At 34.1% G+C, this 18,165-nt stretch overlaps 1 protein-coding gene across 2 annotated transcripts in view; it reads left to right on the top strand.

Moving 5' to 3' along the window:
* Positions 1-18,165, top strand: part of KIFAP3 (kinesin associated protein 3) — a 118,033-nt gene that overhangs the window by 25,909 nt on the left and 73,959 nt on the right. For both annotated transcript variants that reach the window (XM_033092770.1, XM_033092771.1), the window contains exon 10: positions 6,887-7,049. In XM_033092770.1, coding sequence (XP_032948661.1) covers positions 6,887-7,049 — 163 coding nt within the window. The remainder of the gene's footprint in view (positions 1-6,886; positions 7,050-18,165) is intronic.

The following is an 18,165-nucleotide window of genomic DNA, read 5'->3' as shown; positions in this document are numbered from 1 at the left end:
ATTAGGAAATACAGTATGCCATATTAGTTAATACTCCACATAATGGAGGCTTTATGGATACACATTTTTTCCTAATATTGTATAGGATGAACCGTTTCAGAGTCAACATGATATACAGGAAGTAATTTAAACTTAAGATTGTGCTTCAGCGTCATCTGGCTTTATATTTTCCCCTAAAGTATTTTTATATCTGCGTTTCTGATACTAGTGTGTGGAATTACAGTTCAGCCCAATCTCTTCTTTCTCACCTACCATTCATTCCAGCTGGGAGCCACAACCTGTTGATTCTGCTTAAGTATCCCTCTTTCTCTTCCCCGTGCCATTGTATCAGTTCATGTCCCCGTCATTTATACCCTCTTCACCTCTCGTTTGAATTACCACAGCAGGCTCCTGTTTGCGTCTTAGGTAGTGTTGGTGCTGTGGTCTGTGAGACATACAAGGTGATCGTATATTATTTCTCCTTCTGAGAAAGATACATAATATAGAAATATATAGCGATAGAATAAAAATCACCTGCCTTTTCTATGTCATTAAAAAGTCTTTGCTAAAACAGTGTTATGTTTTTAATAGATCATACATTGACCCTGCCTGGTTTTCAAATATTGAAGTTGTTTATAACTCTAGCTATTACAATTAGCACTGCAGTGGACACATTTGTTCCATGCGTCTTTGCCTATATTTCTGATTATTTTCTTAGGATAGATTCCTAGAAGTGGAATTATTGGGTCGTTGGTTTTAACTCCACTGAAGACCAATTTAGAGCTATATGCTAATACAAGTTATTATGTGACTATGTATTATTGGTGTAAGTGGATTCTCCTTCAGAGTCTAAATATATAGTATTTCTTCCTACTCTTTTCTTTTAAAATCAAATGAGCTAAGAAGTTGCTTATGTTTATTAAATGACACAGCGTGCTCTTTGAAACCTAAGACTGATTTATCAGCTTTCATAAGTGCTTTGATTCTGATACTTGAAATACATGAAATTTTATTTTACCCACAGATATTTAGTATCTGTCATCATTATTATTAGTATATAATTATTGATGATCACTGTATGCTTAATTTTAAGATTGAATTTACTTAAGGGAGATTGATCAAAAACATTTTAATTTATTGATCTTATATTTAAGAAGAATATGATGACATGGTGATATATATACTCCTGAGTAATCAGAGTGTCGCTAAATACTTGCTTCCCCTTGCTATAAGTTGAAGTATATTCTTCATTTATGTGTTTAGATTAAGTTCACCTTTAGTAGGTTCACAAAATTCAAATTGATTTGTCATCGGCATATGTCTACTATATATTGATTAGATTTGTATTCAGGTAATACACTTCTTATGCGTTTATTCTATCAAAAATGATCTCAAGAATATTATTGGAATGTAAGTTGTCCCATCAAACCTCATTTTAAAAATTATTTATTTTTTTAATTAAAATTTATTGGGGTGACAATAGTCAACAAAATTACATAGGTTTCAAGTGCATCATCTATATATTGCATTATGTGTTCACCACACAGACTCAGCTCTCCTTCCGTCATTTGACCCCCTTTACCCTCTTCTCCCATCTCCCCTACCCTGTTACTCATTTTTTATTGAGGACGAAAACCCAAGATTCAGAAAAGGTAATACATCCAAGGTCATAAGAATGATTTGACTAGACATATTTTTACTGTAGATGGTATGCATTTCATCTTTTATTGTGGAAGAAATGCATTTTTTTTAAGGGAATTGTATAGAATCAGGATTTTTGCAGCTTGACTGGACCTGACATCCATGTTTAGATTTAGTGAATTACTTCCTAATTTTGCAAATGAAGTTGCAGAGGATCAGAGAGGTTAAATAGTTTGCTCAAAGAAAAATCGCCAGGTATTATGCTTCCTACTCACTCTCTGCCCACAGGACAAAAATTTTTTTGTCTTTATGTTGTTTTTTTAAAAAACAATTTTGCCAAGATTAAGTATAAGCAATTTTTTAAATGGCTGCCAAAAACACTGAAAAATAATTACTTAAAGGCTGAAATAAATTTACTGATAGAGTGTTGATAAACTTTACATAGAGTATTTAATAAAAGTATTAATTAACTATAAATTCCATTTTATAGGTGTAGAATTAAGAGGGCATTGCATGTTGAGACAATTACTAAATTTAGCTTTTGGGATTGGGCTTTTATCAGCCTGAAAGACATGATTAAAAGGTTGTGTCTAGTGTTTAACTATCTGATTGCACTACATGGCAGTTTTACAATCCATTCTCTGCAGTGGAAATACATATTCATAAAAAAACTCTCCAGGTTACTATATTATTAAGTTTTCTGTATCACCAGTGTGTACTATAGCTATTTCAAAAGAAAAATATTACTTAATATAATTAGTAACAGATGAAGCCTGTGGCAATTTTATTTATAAGGGGTAGAGGGGAGGGATGGTTGATATATTTGTGAGGTTGTATTATTTATTTAAATAATGTGTTCATTTTACTGTTGATATGAACTAATACTGACCTTGGTTTTTAGAGTTATATATTTTAAAGGAAATTTATTTTACTTAAAAAATCTTTTAATTAATGATTTAAATTGTTTTTATATTTCTTAATGTTAATACAATATAACAAAAAGGAAATAAGTCATATTAGAATATGATTTTAAGAGTAACAACACAGAGGATATATCTTCCTTGGATTGCTTATTTTCTCATTATTAAATTTTGAGAGTTCTTTTTATATTTTGAATGTGTCTTTTATCAGTTATATATTGTGCAAATATTTTCTCCTTTTCTGTGGCTTGTCATTTCATTTTCTTATGAAGAGTAGAAGGTTTTAATTGTTATGAAGTCCAGTATATCAAATAATTTTTTAACGGATTATATTTTGGTGTTGTATTTAAGAAATCTTTGCCTAACTTAAGTCACAAAGATTTCTTCCTCTGTTTTCTTCAAGAAGTTTTTCATAGGGTTTGTGTTGTTGCTGTTTTTGTTTTAGTCTGTGATCCACCCATTTTTCAGTTAATTTTGTATACAGTGCAATGTCTGGATTAAGATTCATGTTTTGATATGGATCTCCAGTTGTTCCAGCACCGTTTGTTGAAAGGACTATTCTTTCTCCACTGAATTGCCTTTGCACCATATTAAAATTGCCTTTGCACCTTTGTTGAAAATCAGTTGGCTATATCCGTGTGGTTCTATTTTTGGACTCTCTCTTTTCTATGCCATTGATGCATGTGTGTGTGCTTTCACCAATACATCCTTGTCTTGATTACTGTAGCTTTAATAGTAAGTTTTGAAAGCAGGTAGTGTAAGACCTCAAATGTTATTCTTTTTCAGAATTATTATGGTTATTTCAAATTCTTTAGCTTTCTATACCCATTTAGGATCATCCAGTCTATTTCTTTAAAAGACAGATCCTGAAATCTTAACTGGGATTGCATTGAATCTATTGGCAGTATTCAGTATATTAACCATATCGGATTTTCCAATCCATGAACATGGTATAGCTTTTCCATTTATTTAAATCTTTCTTGATTTCTTCCATCATTTTGTAGTTTTTAGCACACATATTTTGCACAAAGTTTGTTAGATTTATACCAAAGTATTTTACCATTATAAATTGTACTTTAAAAAAAAGAAATTATCAGTTTCCCATTGTTAATTTTTTATTGAAATGTAATTAATATACTTAGTTTCAGGCGTACATCATCATAGAAATTCGATATTTATATACATTACAAAATGATCACTACAGTAAGTCTAGTTACTATCAGTTGTGATTGATAGTATATAGAAATACAGTTGATTTTTGTATATTGACCTTGTGTCCTGTGACCTTGCTAAATTAACTTTTTAGTTGTAGTGGCTCTTTGTAGATTCTTGGGAATTTTCTAAGTAGACAATTATGTCATCTGTAAATAGAAAGTTTTATTTCTTTCATTCTGACTTGCATGGTTGTTTTTTTTCTCTGTACTGGAGAGGGGCTCTTTAGTATAATGTTAAAAAGGAATACTATGAGTAGGCTTTCCTGCCTTGTTACTGATCTTAGGAGGAAACCAATGTTTTTTACTATTAAATATAACGTTATCTAGGTTTTTTTTGTAGAACTCTATTAGTTTAAGTTCTGTTCTGCTTCAAGTTTGCTATGAGTTTTTACTATGACTGGATATTGGATTTTGTCAACTGCCTTTTCAGCTCTGATTGAGATGATCACATGATATTTCTTTAGACTTGATATAGGGATTGTATTGATTGACTTTCACATGTTAAGTCACTCATATTTAGGGGCTAAACACCACTTGATTATGATGTATTACCTTTTTATATATTGCTATATTTGATTAGGTAATATATTGTTGAGTATTTTTGTACCTATGTTTATGAGGGATTACTAATTTAGTAGTCTTATTATGTCTTGGTCTGGTTTTGGTATTAAGGTAATTGTGGCCTCATAAAATGAGTTGGAAAGCATTTTCTCTTCAATTTTTTCTGGAAGAGTTGGTGTAGAATTGGTATTTCTACTTAAATGTATAGTAGAACTTACCAGTGAAGAAGTCACCTGGTCCTGGAGTTTTCTTTCTTTGAATTTCTTAAATACCTGTAAGACTATGTAGGTTAAGCTATTTCTTTTTGAGGGGTAGCTTTGTAGTTTGCGTCTTTCAAGGAATTTATCCATTTCATCTATGTTATCAAATGTATGGGCATACAGTTTTTCATACTTTTTTCTTATGTCTTTAAAATCCAAAGATCTGAAGCAATTTTTCCTGTTTCATTATTGAAATTAGTAATTTGTTATCTCTCTCTTTTTTAATAGTTTAGTGGTTTATCAATATTATTGGTATTTTCGAAGAACCAGCTTTTGGTTTCATGTTTGATTTTTGGAAGATATTTTCACTGAATATAGAATTCTAGGTTGATATATTTCGTATAACTTCTGTTTATCGGGAGATTCATTTTCCTCAAAGAAGCCTTCCTTGAAAACTCCTTACACTAAGATTATGTCAGGTCCAGTCCTTATAGTCTCTCTGGTACTCTGTTTTTGTCTCACATATGCTAGTTATACAATCACAGTTAAATAATTGTGTAGTTGTGTTTTTACTGTATTTCACTCCCTCCAGAATTTAAGCGCTACGAAGTCAGAGACCATTTCTTTCTTGTTCATCAATATATACCCAGGGCTCAGTTAAGCAATATTTGTTGAATGAAAATAAATAAATCTGGAAAGTAATTTATTCACTGTAATCAGTGAAGCTAGTGACAGAGCTACCGTTTTGTATAAATGGGACAAACCTTTGTCACTGGTCTCTGTGAAAATTGTTGTAGGAAGTTGACAAATGAATGATTGACCCAGCCTGCTTAGAAGACTAAACTAAGAGAAACAGAAACTCCAACTGGAGTCTTTGGAGATGGATTTCTTCTTTGTAATGAAGAGCTCTCGGATATGACTGCAGTGAGGCCGTGGAGTGTAGATGCAGGTCTGAAGGCAAAATTGTTGTTTTGTCAGTTTAGCATTTTTAAAAAAACAACAATGTATGTTACTCCATGGCATGGAATGAAAGGAAAAAGGTATATCGAGGGCTCAGTTATTAATGTGATGTTTATGAGGTTAGGGAAAGATTGCAATAAAGATATGGACAGGGTGGTATAAATAAATACTTTAGACCTGTAGTAAGAGAAAATATAGACCAAGATTATTCATAAATCTTTGGTAATAATTTTAAAAATGTGTAGAATTAGAAATATAGAATTTCTCTCCTTTTTAACCACTGCTTTGTAACAAAGATGTGAGATATTTTTATAACCAAAAGTTTCTGATTGCTACCTTAAGAAACGTGAACAGGGCTTATACTACCAAGTAAGTTCTGTCCTCTCTGATTTCTCTCTCTAAAACAAGCTCTCTTGAAGCAATTTCATAATCTTCTAGAACTGGAGAGTCAACAAACTTTTTCTGTAAATGGCCAGATAGTCAGTATTTTGTCCCTTGCAGTTCAGTTCATACGGTCTCTGTCTCAACTGCTCAGCTTGGCTGTTGTATAGCATGACAGCAGCCATAGTCAGTCTGTAAACAAATGAGCGTGACTCTGTTCCAATGAAACTTTATTTATGGAAACTGAAATTTGAATTTCAAGTAATTTTCATGCGTCATGAAATAGTCTTCATTTAATTTTTTTCCCCCTGAACCTAACAACATTCCAGGTACTCTACCGCCTTTAGCATAATGTGAAATTTCTTAACAGAGCGTTAAAAGCTGTCTGTATTTATGGGCCCCTGTTTCTCCCCAGCATATACTTCATACTGTGGCCATACATACCAAAGCCCTTGCAGTTCCCCAAACAGGCCCTTTTTTGCCAAGGTGCCCATCCACTGGCTTTTCCTTCCACTGATCGCCACTGCCTTTCTCAACCAGAGAGCACGTTACTACACATTTATAAGAACTTCGTTTCTGATTGGAAGTCTGTTCTTCTATGTAGCTTAGTGTTTCCTTCTGTGTTGCTTCCAGAGCACTTTGTGCATTCCATTTTTATCACATTGTATTTTTAGTCATTTGTTCCATTTGTCTGTCCACTTTTTAGACTGGAACCCTTGAAGGCCAAGACTCTTGTTTGCTCTAGCACAGGGCCTGGCACTTAGTAGGTGGTGTCAATAATGTGTTTCTAGAACCCAAGGAAATTTGTTTTCCGGTTGATGCTTTAAGTTAGGGAAGGGAGGGGTGATGTGGGAATATATGTTTTCTCCTCAAAAGTTTGATTTCAGAGAAGTGTATAGATTAAAATGACAGCATATAAATTAACCCATAATTACTTACAAAATAGATATCCCTTAGGGTAAAGACAATGAAAAAATAATTATTTGCAATCTTTTGTACCTCACTGCATTTGTATTATTATTTTACATAGGTGGAGATGGATATTGTTGAAAAACTGGTAAAAATGATACCTTGTGAGCATGAAGATCTGCTGAATATCACTCTCCGACTTTTACTGAACCTGTCCTTTGACACAGGACTAAGGAACAAGATGGTCCAGGTGGGACTGCTCCCCAAACTCACTGGGCTTCTAGGTATGCTTTTTGGAAATTCATGCCAGTGATGCTTGGGATTTCCAGCATCACTGGAAAATTGAGCTCTGTGTTGAAAAGTTAGCTGAACGAAAATGAGTCTGTATATGTGATTTGATTGGGAACTTAAAAATAAGCAGAATGGATGAAAAATGACATGTGCTGGGATTGCCATGGTGCTGTAGCATGCAGAGGAGTGGAAGCTGTTAACTCTGACGTACTTCGTTGCCCAAGTGAAAGTGAAACAAAAGCGCATCTGTAAAAGTGCTACCAGGGAAGCGAGAAGGAAAAACTATTTTCTCGTCAGCACGTTTTTAAAAGCACATATCAGTTATGTTTTTATATGCTGCCATACTTTTAAAATACTGCTGACAGCTACACGAATTTGGGAAGCTTTTCATCATTAAGTGAAAAAGGGCGTTTTTTAAATATAGCATGAGTTAGAAAATACTGTATTGGAGGATTCAGTTTATAATTATTTTTTTTTCGCTGATAGCAAGTTATCTATATAGCAAGGATGGATTCAGGTGTTAACTCTTCTGTGCTCACACATAATACCTCTTAGCAGAGTATTAATTGCCCTGTATGATGTGTTCCTCGTCTGTGTTTACATTGACCTGCCCCTCCCCAGCATACACTTTATACCATATCCACACTGAGCCCCGTACTGTTCCCTAAACGAGCGCTCTGCTGCCTGAGTGCCTGCCTTAACTCATCATTGAAGACTCTGTGCCTTTGTTTACAGTACAGCAATTTAATTCTTGTTTTGTAGCTTTCTCCATATAGTGAAATATTTTGTAACAGTCGCTAGTAGTAGTGGAACGATTTAAAGTTCAGCTTATTCTTTGCTATCTAACGTCCATGAATCTAGCCTCTCAGTGCCATCATCATGATTTTCTTCGTAATGCTAGTAGTAACATTTATTGAACATTTAGCAGAATGCCAGTCATTTTGCTATGTGCTTTAATTACATTATGTCGTGGAATCCCCATCTGAGAGATTGACTCATGATTATATAGCTGATAAAAGGCAGAGCTCAAATTCAAACTCAGCTGTATCTGCTGCCAAAGTTGGATTTATTAACTACTATACCATAGTAAACCTACTATGTAGAGTTAATTAAGTAGACTAGGCAGAGCTAGAACTAAAAAATCCAATTCTCTAAGTCCCCTTAAAAAGTAAGGTTAACTTATTTATTACTGTTTTCTCAGAATAGGAAAACCATTAGTCTGTTAGTCAGTCCAAGAACATTTTACTAATTGGCCAGTCAACCAATATTGCACCGGACTTTTATTACACATTTGAGAAAAACTCTATTGAGGAATAGTTTCAAAAATTGCTTTTGGGGAACCAATTTAGTGAGGAAACAGAAAAACTTTAAAAGTAAAAGTGATGGTCCTTCAATTTAATTCAGGTGACCCTTCATCTCCTATAAATCTAGCAAAATTAGGTATCAATCATCAGGTCCGATTCTCAGTGTCTGAAGATGGATAAGTTGTAATCCTTGTTCTGAAGGAATTCGTAGTCTACTTGGTCTGTTCAGTATCCACTCACCTACTTTTATGAAACATGATTTAAAAGAGATTTGGGGGAAATTGCTCACAGGATACCCAGCTCATATCTTGTTAACAAATAGAATTTGGGGATATAAGATGTAATATTCAATACATAAGCAATTTTATCTCTTCTAGAGCTCAATTTCTAAAGGCAGACTGTCTTATTAGAAAATTGTGCCTCTGTTTACTTCTAAGCATGTCACATTGGGCAAACTGTTATCCAAACACTGATTCAGATTCCTCATCTCTAAAATGGAGATTATAATTAAGACCAATTTAAGATTCTTTTGAGGATTAAACGAGATATTGCATGCAAAGTGCTTAGAACCGTGTATGACACATCGTATTTTCTTAATAAATGTTAGCTATTTTTCTTATCAACATTATTATCATCATTATTTGATGTAAAATGGACATTCTGTGAGTGTTGCTGACTTATCTTTCTCTGAGTACAGATACTCTTCTCATATATATATTAGATGTTCGTTGACAAACTAGGCAGCTTATATATTTTTACTTCCCTGTGATATGTGTGCTGTTTAATTGAATTTAATTCAGTAAAATGTTGAAGAATAGAGTCTGTAGAAAGTATTCAGATAAAGTGATCGACATTACCTAAGGCGTAGAAGGCTCTCGGTCAGTATGAGGAACAACAACTAAGAAAATAGTAGGAAATAACTTTGAAAAAATGGGTTTGTGCTGTTATGTGGAATTATGCCATTTAAGGCTATATATTTAGATATATTTAAGAAGATTTTTTAATATAGATGATGGTAGGAATCATTAAAGGTTAAAGCTAGTTGGGTCATAATCAGAGTACTCCCCTATGGAAATTAATCTGACGTCATTCTATTGGATGTACTAGAACTAAAGTCTAAAGATGAGAGGAATAACCCATTGTAGTAGCAAGACAAAAGTAAAGAAATCCTCAGTTAGGAAAGAAGTAGTATGTCAGGTATGAGGCAGAAGGAAAGGGCAGAAGAGATATACCCCAGGTAGACTTCATGTTACTGTGTGTGTGTGGGTAACAATAGGGGAAGAATTCATAAAACTCAGTGGCTGTGAGATTGCGAGTGCCTGGAACGGACCGAGAGCATTGTGAAGGAAGTAGTCAGAGGGAGTCAGTGGGAGATTTCATTGAGACATGTTGGAGACAGCATCTTAGACGAAGATGTTCAGTGAGCAAGATCCAGAGCTCGGGAGAGTTAAGGGTTACAGAAGAGAATCTTGTTTAATAGATGAAGACAAATGGACAGAAGGAACTACTAAAGGAGATAAAACAGAAATATGGTTTTCAACAAATATGTGAAAAAGACAGCATTAGGCTGTTGTTGAGAAGCAGTGATGATATTGGAATCTTCATGCAGTAGAGACACGAGGAAGCTTTGAGTAGGAAGGGCTGCTCAAAACTCTTTTTACCTCCTTTTGAATCATTCTTTCGAAGTATTGCTTCATTTTCTTTGAAATATTATGAATTCAGGGCATCAAATTTTGCTACACTAGGGAGAGTAGAAAGCTGGTATTATTCTAACTTTACAAAGGTAGAAAGGGATGACCTTAAAAGTTTCTACCTCTGTTCTTGGCTGATCTGTCACAACTGAAAGCGAACTGATTCCGCTGAGATGTTTATGGTTAGCTCGCCGTAGTTAACTTATCTTTCTTGGGTAGGTAAAATGGATGATGGTTAAATAACATTCCTCATAAAAATAGCTACAAAAACTGTCTTGGAGAATAAATTGGAAAAAAATACAAAAAGGTGTTGTGATTTGAATAATTGATAAAAGCAAAGAGGAAGGTGGTTACAGCTCAGTTGTTTTTGCCATGTTAGAAACCAATATTCATTTATAAACTTTTGGTAACTTTCTGTCTATCTGAGGACTGATAGGCAGGCTCTAAAATCCTTCCTGTTTAAGTAAAGATTCAGTATGTCATCCTCTTTTTTTCCCTCTTGTTGCTCACAAGTCATTGAATTTTAACTTAAGCAGTTTCTTTTTTTCAAATGTTCATAAATGTCTGTTGCTTAATAGCTTTCTTTAGTTCTTCCTTTTCATTTCACCTACAAGCCATGGAAGCAATAGCAATCAATCATACATAGTAAACAAAAGAGAATATCTACTGATCTTCCAGGATCAAGGAAAGGGAGAAAATGTACACAGTGAAGAGAAATTAATATTTACTAGACAATGGTGCCTTCGACTTCTATAAAGTGCTTCAAAATGTCTACAAGTTTACATTCATTATTTATTTCACATTCTTTTAATTTAATTATTTTACCAGTGCTATTATTTTGTATTCTTTTTCATTTAAATTATGGGTTTTAATAAGTTTCTGTCGGCACTTTATAAGGTGAGCCTATGAAAAAAAAAACATGTTCCCAATTCCAAGTAACTGGTTCAATATGAGCTTTTGGAACCTAACCATTTTGTAAACTTTGTTTTATCATGTCCCCTTTTATCCATCACTTACTTCCCTGGCAGAACCTATCTAATAAATCTATGAGGAGGGCAAGGCTATGATTATGGGTAAACAACCCTAAGATCTTCGTACCTCCCAGTTTATATCCATTATGAGTGAGTAAAAAGTGCTGAGGGCGTCAGCCAGGGACACAGACTGATAAAGCGAGAAAATGGAGAACTGCAAACTTTTCCTAAAGGCTTCCTCTCTGAGTGACAAATATTACTTTTATTTACATTTCCATGGATAAAAGCAAGCCAGATGGCCATGCTGAACTTTAAAGGGTAGGCCGATGCATGGAAGGATTAGAACTGGAACAGTGGTGACCAAGCTGCTGAATGACCCTGGAAGGTATTTTTCAATTTTTCTGAATTTTAGCTGGGTTTCCAGGATTAACTAGAATCTCTTTAAAGGTATATCTGGAGACATTAGAGCAAATACTACTGTATGTACCTTGTTTCCTCGAAAATAAGACCTAGCCAGACAATCAGCTCTAATGCATCTTTTGGAGCAAAAATTAATATAAGACCCAGTATTATATTGTATTACATTATGTTATATTAATTATATTATATTATACCCGGTCTTATATTATAGTAAAATAAGACCGGGTCTTATATTAATTTTTGCTTTAAAAGACGCATTAGAGCTGATTGTCTGGTTAAGTCTTATTTTTGGGGAAACATGGTAGTATAGCTAGAAACTCTAGCAGCACAGAGCACGTTGATTAAAAGCTAGAATTATGGAGCCAGACTCTATGACTTTGAATATTGACTTCATCAGTTGCTAGCTATGTGATATTGTGCAAATTACTTAACCCAAAGGTCAGTTTTGCTCATCTCCAGTGTGGAGGTAATAATTGTGCATGTTAAAAGGGAAGGGTTACGTGAGATGATACAGTAAATGTTAGGAAGTTATACATGTGTGCATTATTATAAAAATGTGTAGAATACAAACAATAGATATCCAGAAGTGGGTCTTTTTTGATAAGTTTTCCAGGCTTATACCATTAAGAGTGTTTAATCATTTTGTATGATGGTCTTTTAAAAATTGATTACATCTTTCTTTTCGTAAATATTATTTTTTCTTAAAAATTACCTAAATGTCATGAACATAATTTCCATTTTTATTGAGAAGCAGCATAGTGTAGTAGTTAAAACCACGGACTTTGGATCCAGAGTCCCTGGGTTCCAGTGCTGTGTAAGTATTAGCTATATTGTTTGTTATCATTGACTCAAGTTTGTAATTCTGAAGATAATTTATTATACAAGGCTGCAAATATTACTGCGCTCAAGTATTTCCCCATGCGAAATGGCCCCCAAATGCTATGTATTTTTAATTTTTATATAGTTTTTCTTTTCCCCTCTTGTTCTTGGCTGTCACTTCTCATTTCTTCTGTACCAGCAGCAATTCTATAGCAGCAATTTTCCTCTCCTCTCATGATATATTTCTAATCTCCTGTGGTCTTGGAAACCGACAACTGAATTTATTTGTAGTGTATATTTTGTTAAAAATGGATTCCAAATGAATGCCCAAAGGATTCTCTTCCTAGTAATGTTTATTGCCTGGACTTTGCAACATTTCTTTTGACTGTGAGAAACCTGTTTTGCTTAGTCGTGCTCTCTGCTGTTTTCAGAGAAATTGCATTTAGTGTATAAATGATTTCCTGATAAATGATTATTAGAACGTTCATTTTTATGTAAATGTTACTTGTGTGGAAAATTAAATCATTAACTCCTAGCACAGTAAATTAAACTCCTCAATTGAGTGATTCAGTGATATATTTAATATAATACCTCTGATCTTTGGCCATTACAATTATATATAGAAGTTGTAGTAAAGAAGCATTATAGAGAACATAGACTTTAAAGGGATAGAAAATCATTCATCTAGAGCAAAGACTTTGAAACATCTTTTACCCCAATCTATATAGTAAGATGTCTTTTACATTGCAAACGTATATGTGACATGTATATGTGAATGTGTGTATATCTATATGTTTGTATTAATATACATTATATTTTATTTATGATATATAATACTTTTTGTTTAATATATGTAATTTTTAAAATGTTTAAAGAAGTATTACCATTTCTAAGAGTAATGCACTTTATTTCCTATTTTTTTTTCTTTTTTTTAATTCTACTTACAACTTGCTCGGTGATTTTGTGTTCGATTGATTTTGATGGTGAGTTGAAAACCACTGAATTAGGGGAAGTAATTAGACTTCTTTCCCTTCAAATCTTCAGAAATATTACTGTCTCTGCTAGACATTTTTTGTGTTGAATAGTGGATAATCTGAACTACTGTAGGTTATTCTTTCCCAAATACTTGGAGTCATTATATGAAATTAAATTTTTTTTTGAAATAGAAAAAACTTGTCAAATATCTAAAGGATTTAGGCTGCATTTTCTTCACTATCGTCATGGTGAAAGAACTAAAGAGCATGTAGTAGAATATGAGTGCTCAGTTTGCTTTTCTCATTAGAAAAAAATTCATTGTTTAATAGATATCACATTGACAGATCGCTGTTTAAATTAAAGAATTACCCGTTTTATATATAGAAATTACTTGGTTTTTGAAAGATGCCAGAAATGCAGAAGCACTTTTGCAAGGTTGTACATGTGGCTGAACTTTTCAGAGATGCTGTTTCAACTGGAAATGCTATCAGATTTTAAGCAGGTTTTCTTTATAATTATTTGGGGACCGCATAACTGAAAAATCTTTTTATACTTAATAATAGATTACTTTAACTAGAGTACAATGAATCATGAATCTTTCAGGTTCTAATAAAGCTGTGCTATATGAACATTTAATCCTGTATCCTTCTCCTGTATCCTGAGACATTTAACTAGCATATTGCGACCCCTGCTGTTGTGAGAATTGCTGAATAACTGGGGGGAAAATAATATATATATATACACACACACACACACACACACATATACATATATGTGTATACATATATACACATATATGTATATATATTTTTATATACATATATGTGTGTGTATATATATATATGAATAAATAAAATTGAGTAAGGTTTTGTGATTTGAATAATTGTTAAAGGTATAGGAGAAAATGCGTTCTAGTTCAGTTCTTTTGCGATGTGAGGCTCTGAGAGAACTGTAATTCAATATTACCAAAAATTATTTTAATATTATTTTATCATATAAAGCATTTCATTTTAGGAATTTTGAATTTAACCTTTTTCTTTGACATCAGGGACACATAAAGAGGAATAAGAAATTTTAGAAACTGTTGTTTAAGTTTTTCTCCACTCGTCTTGAAATTGATGGGTTTGAATAGTTTTTATCTTTAATGCCATAGAGCATGGCATTATCTCTCAGAAATGTTTTGAAATTTTTATTTGAGTCCATGGAAAAGCTTGTATCTAAATATCTCTTTGTTTCTCTTTTCTTAAATACCACCAAAATTACCCATTTCTTATTTCATTTTTTTATGTCACTTTCCTAAGATTTCATAAGGATCCTAAACATATCTCTGCTTAGTTCAGTATCAATTATAAATGTTTTTAGTTTGTTTCATCCCTGTACTTGACACTTTTCTTATGCCTGATAATTTTATGTCATCATCTGGGACTCCTATCATAGCCAGGGCTTTCAGCAAACGTGATTACATGCAAATTGAATTGGACCTAGAAAGCTTGGCTTTACTTATCCAATTGTTAGACAGTTTGTTCAGGTTTCTGTGATACCGAGTTAACTTTTTTAAAGTGTTTAAAGATTTTTTTTTTTGGCTCATCTAAGAATCAGCTCGTTAAAAATATATATATACCCTTGTCGTAAGTCCTTAAGCCGTTTGACCTCACTGTGTCTCAAGAGTGCTTCCTTATGTCAGAATATCCTGGGCTGCTAGATGGCAAGGAAATTCCTTGTCATAGTGTATTCTTCAGTTCCCTGGAGAATGCACTGGTAGTGTTTCAAAAGTAACATGAAAAACTAAATTTTCTTAGCTTTCTGTCTGCTGAACCAGGCAAATAATGTGTTTGCAGCTCTCAGTTGCTTTGGCTGGATGCTTCCTAAGCTGAGTATTGTTTGATGTGCTGGGGGATGATTAGCACAGAAACGAGCATAAATAATACACAGTGGAAACAGATTCTTTAAAGAGCCTAGTTCATCATGACATTGGTTTGTGCATAAAGCTTAAATATCACATGACAGTATCACAGAGTGCATACTTACTGATTTTATTAAAAAATATCAGATTTCACAGGTGAACTGTTTTAGACAATTTTCAGCTTATTTACACTGTTTTTTCCCTCTGTGAATGATATTAATATATATTTAAATTGAGTAATTTTTAAGTTTTTGTGTCAGCTTTCAGTTTTTAACTTCATTTTCAAATTTAAACTCGAAGGAGCTGGCCTTATAAACTAATACAGGTCTCATGTGACATTTGTGAATTTTTGCGTTTGTTAAAATAAAAATAGAATAGGCACAGCCAACCTAATAGTTGGACAGATGAGGTAGCTACCATAAATTACAGGCTATCACCATTTTCCACAATTTCTCTGCCGTTTTGTAACTCTTCCTTGTTTTTTAGGAGGTTGTAGGAATTCAGTGGTTAGAGCATCAGTTTTCAAACTTTTGGTCTCAGGACACCCTTCATACTCTTAAAAATTATTGAGGACCCCTAAAGAGCTTTTGTTTATGGGGGGTTATATCTATGAATATTTATTGTACTCAAAATTAAAACAGACAATTTTTAAATATTGATTCATTTTAAAATAACAAACCTGCTACATGTTGATATAAATATTTTTATGAAAAGTAATTTTTTTTCCAAAATAAAACTTAAAAGAATGGCATAGTTTTACATTTTACAAATCTCTTTAAAGTCAGGCCTAATAGACAACAGCTGGCTCTCATATCTCACTCAACAATCTTTGTGATATCATATATCATGTATGTCATGTATATCATGTCATGTAGCCTCTTCAGAAAGAATGAGAGTTTAAAAAAGGAAAATCATTTAATAGTTGTGGTAAAAATAGTGTGACTTTGTGGATCCCCTTTAGGGGTCCTCAGAGCACACTTTGAAAACCAGCGAATTAGAGCAGTCCTTTAAAGCTTGTAATTTCCATTAAATGAAAACACTCCTGGTAGTAATAATTCACTAAGAGTCTCAAATTAGCTGCTGAATTCCAGATAGAAGACATATTCTATTTTGCCAAAATATATTTATATTTTTTTATAATACCTACTTTTTAAAAAAAAATTTATTCAATTTATTGGGGGTGACATTAGTTAATAAAATTATATAGATTTCAAATATACGATTCCATACTATATCATCTGTCTATTGCATTGTGTGCTCAGCACCAGAGTCAAATCTCCTTCTGTCACCATATCTTTGACCCCCTTTACCCTTTTCTACCCCACTCCCCCCCTTTCCCTCCGGTAATCACTATACTGTTGTCTGTGTCTATGTGTTTTGGTTCGTTTGTCGTCTTGTTTGTTTGCTTGTTGCTTTCAGTTTTATATCCCACCAAAATATATTTTCTTAATCTTATATTTGGATTTCTAGGTATGACCCAAACACTCCCATTCCCCTAGGATAATCTTAATTTCACTTAGACATTTAGTTATATTTCTTGCCTTGCTTTTTGGACATTTGAGTCTTCAACCACTCACATCGTAGAATCATTTTTCACCAGTTTCTTTGGTGCTTTGTGAAGGGGGTGGGGAATGTATGACATGGTGTAGGTTTGTAGAGAATGGAAGACCCAGAGCAGAGAAGGACAGCAGCATGCAATACATTCTAGATACCTGACCAATCCTGGACTTTTCATGCTGCCCAGCAATCATACTGCATTTTCTTTGGTCATTCCCCCACTCTCCTAGGGGGGAGTTTCATTTCTCTCCCTTCTCATAAATCCAGCCTCATCCTAGTCCTCATCCTTATTCTCAAATCATTACCTGTTTTGCTTCCCATTGCACGGAGAATATAGAAACTGTCAGGAGAGGATTGTCATGAGTTCGTATGGCCACACTTACTTAGCTCGTCTCCTATTATTGTGGACGAACTTGCTCTTGCCCTTACCAGAGCCCAGGACTCCCTCCTCATGCCGTTCCCTCTCACCCACTCAAGTTTCCTGCTCCAGCCGTTCTCTCTGCCCCAGTCGTTGATTTTCTTCCTCTCCCGTAGAAAATTCCCGTCGAAATACAAATATGCTATTATTTCTTCTATCTTACGTAGTAAAAATTCTTCACTCTCACTTCACTCTTTTACCTTTCAGCTATTATCCCATTTCCTTTCTTCAAAAGAGTTGTCTTCATTTCCTGTCTCCATTTCTCTCCTCCTTTTCACATACATTCATATCCCTTCCTGTCTGCTGTCTGCTCTCCCTCTCCCTCTCCCTGTCTCCTGTCCCCTCTCTCTCAATTCCCTTCCTTCTATACTTCCTTTAATCCTTTCCAATCAGGCTTTCACACCTCACCCTCTAACCCCTTCACGTACACACACACACACACACACACACACACACACACCCCATCACACTACTCTGGTCAAGGTCCAGTGACCTCCGTCTGCAGGGCTAAATCCAGCATTCATCTCACGCAATCTATGAACAGCACTGGGTATAGCTCTCTCTTCCTCTTACTATTTTTGTTGTTTTTTTAGGACATTGTGCTCTTCTGGTTTTCCTCCTAAGTACCCAGCCCTCCCTAGTCTCCCTTTCCGCTTCCACTTCATGTCGCCTGTGTCTAAATTAGGCTACGCACCCCCCAAGCCTTAGTCCTCAGACTTCTTCTCTACCTGTACTTACTCCTTTGGTGACTTCATCCATTCCATTAAAGTATTCTGCCTTTTCTGATATAAATAAAAAGATAGAGATCATTTTAGCCTCTTCTCTGATTTTCTTACTCCAAACATTACCACTTGGATGCCTTATAAATATCTGAGATTTAACACATTCAAAATTAAGCTCCTGACCCCTTGCCTTGTCACCCCACCTCTATTTGCAAAGCCTTTTCCATCTCCATAAATGGCAACTTCCTCTTTCAAGTTAAGGCACCAAAGCTGGGGAGGTTTTATCCTGGATTCTTCTCTGTCCCTCCTGCCCTGTCTACATCAATCTT

Source organism: Rhinolophus ferrumequinum, chromosome 22 (assembly GCF_004115265.2).
Source record: "Rhinolophus ferrumequinum isolate MPI-CBG mRhiFer1 chromosome 22, mRhiFer1_v1.p, whole genome shotgun sequence".
Taxonomy (NCBI): domain Eukaryota; kingdom Metazoa; phylum Chordata; class Mammalia; order Chiroptera; family Rhinolophidae; genus Rhinolophus; species Rhinolophus ferrumequinum.
This window is presented reverse-complemented; position numbering and strand designations above follow the sequence as displayed.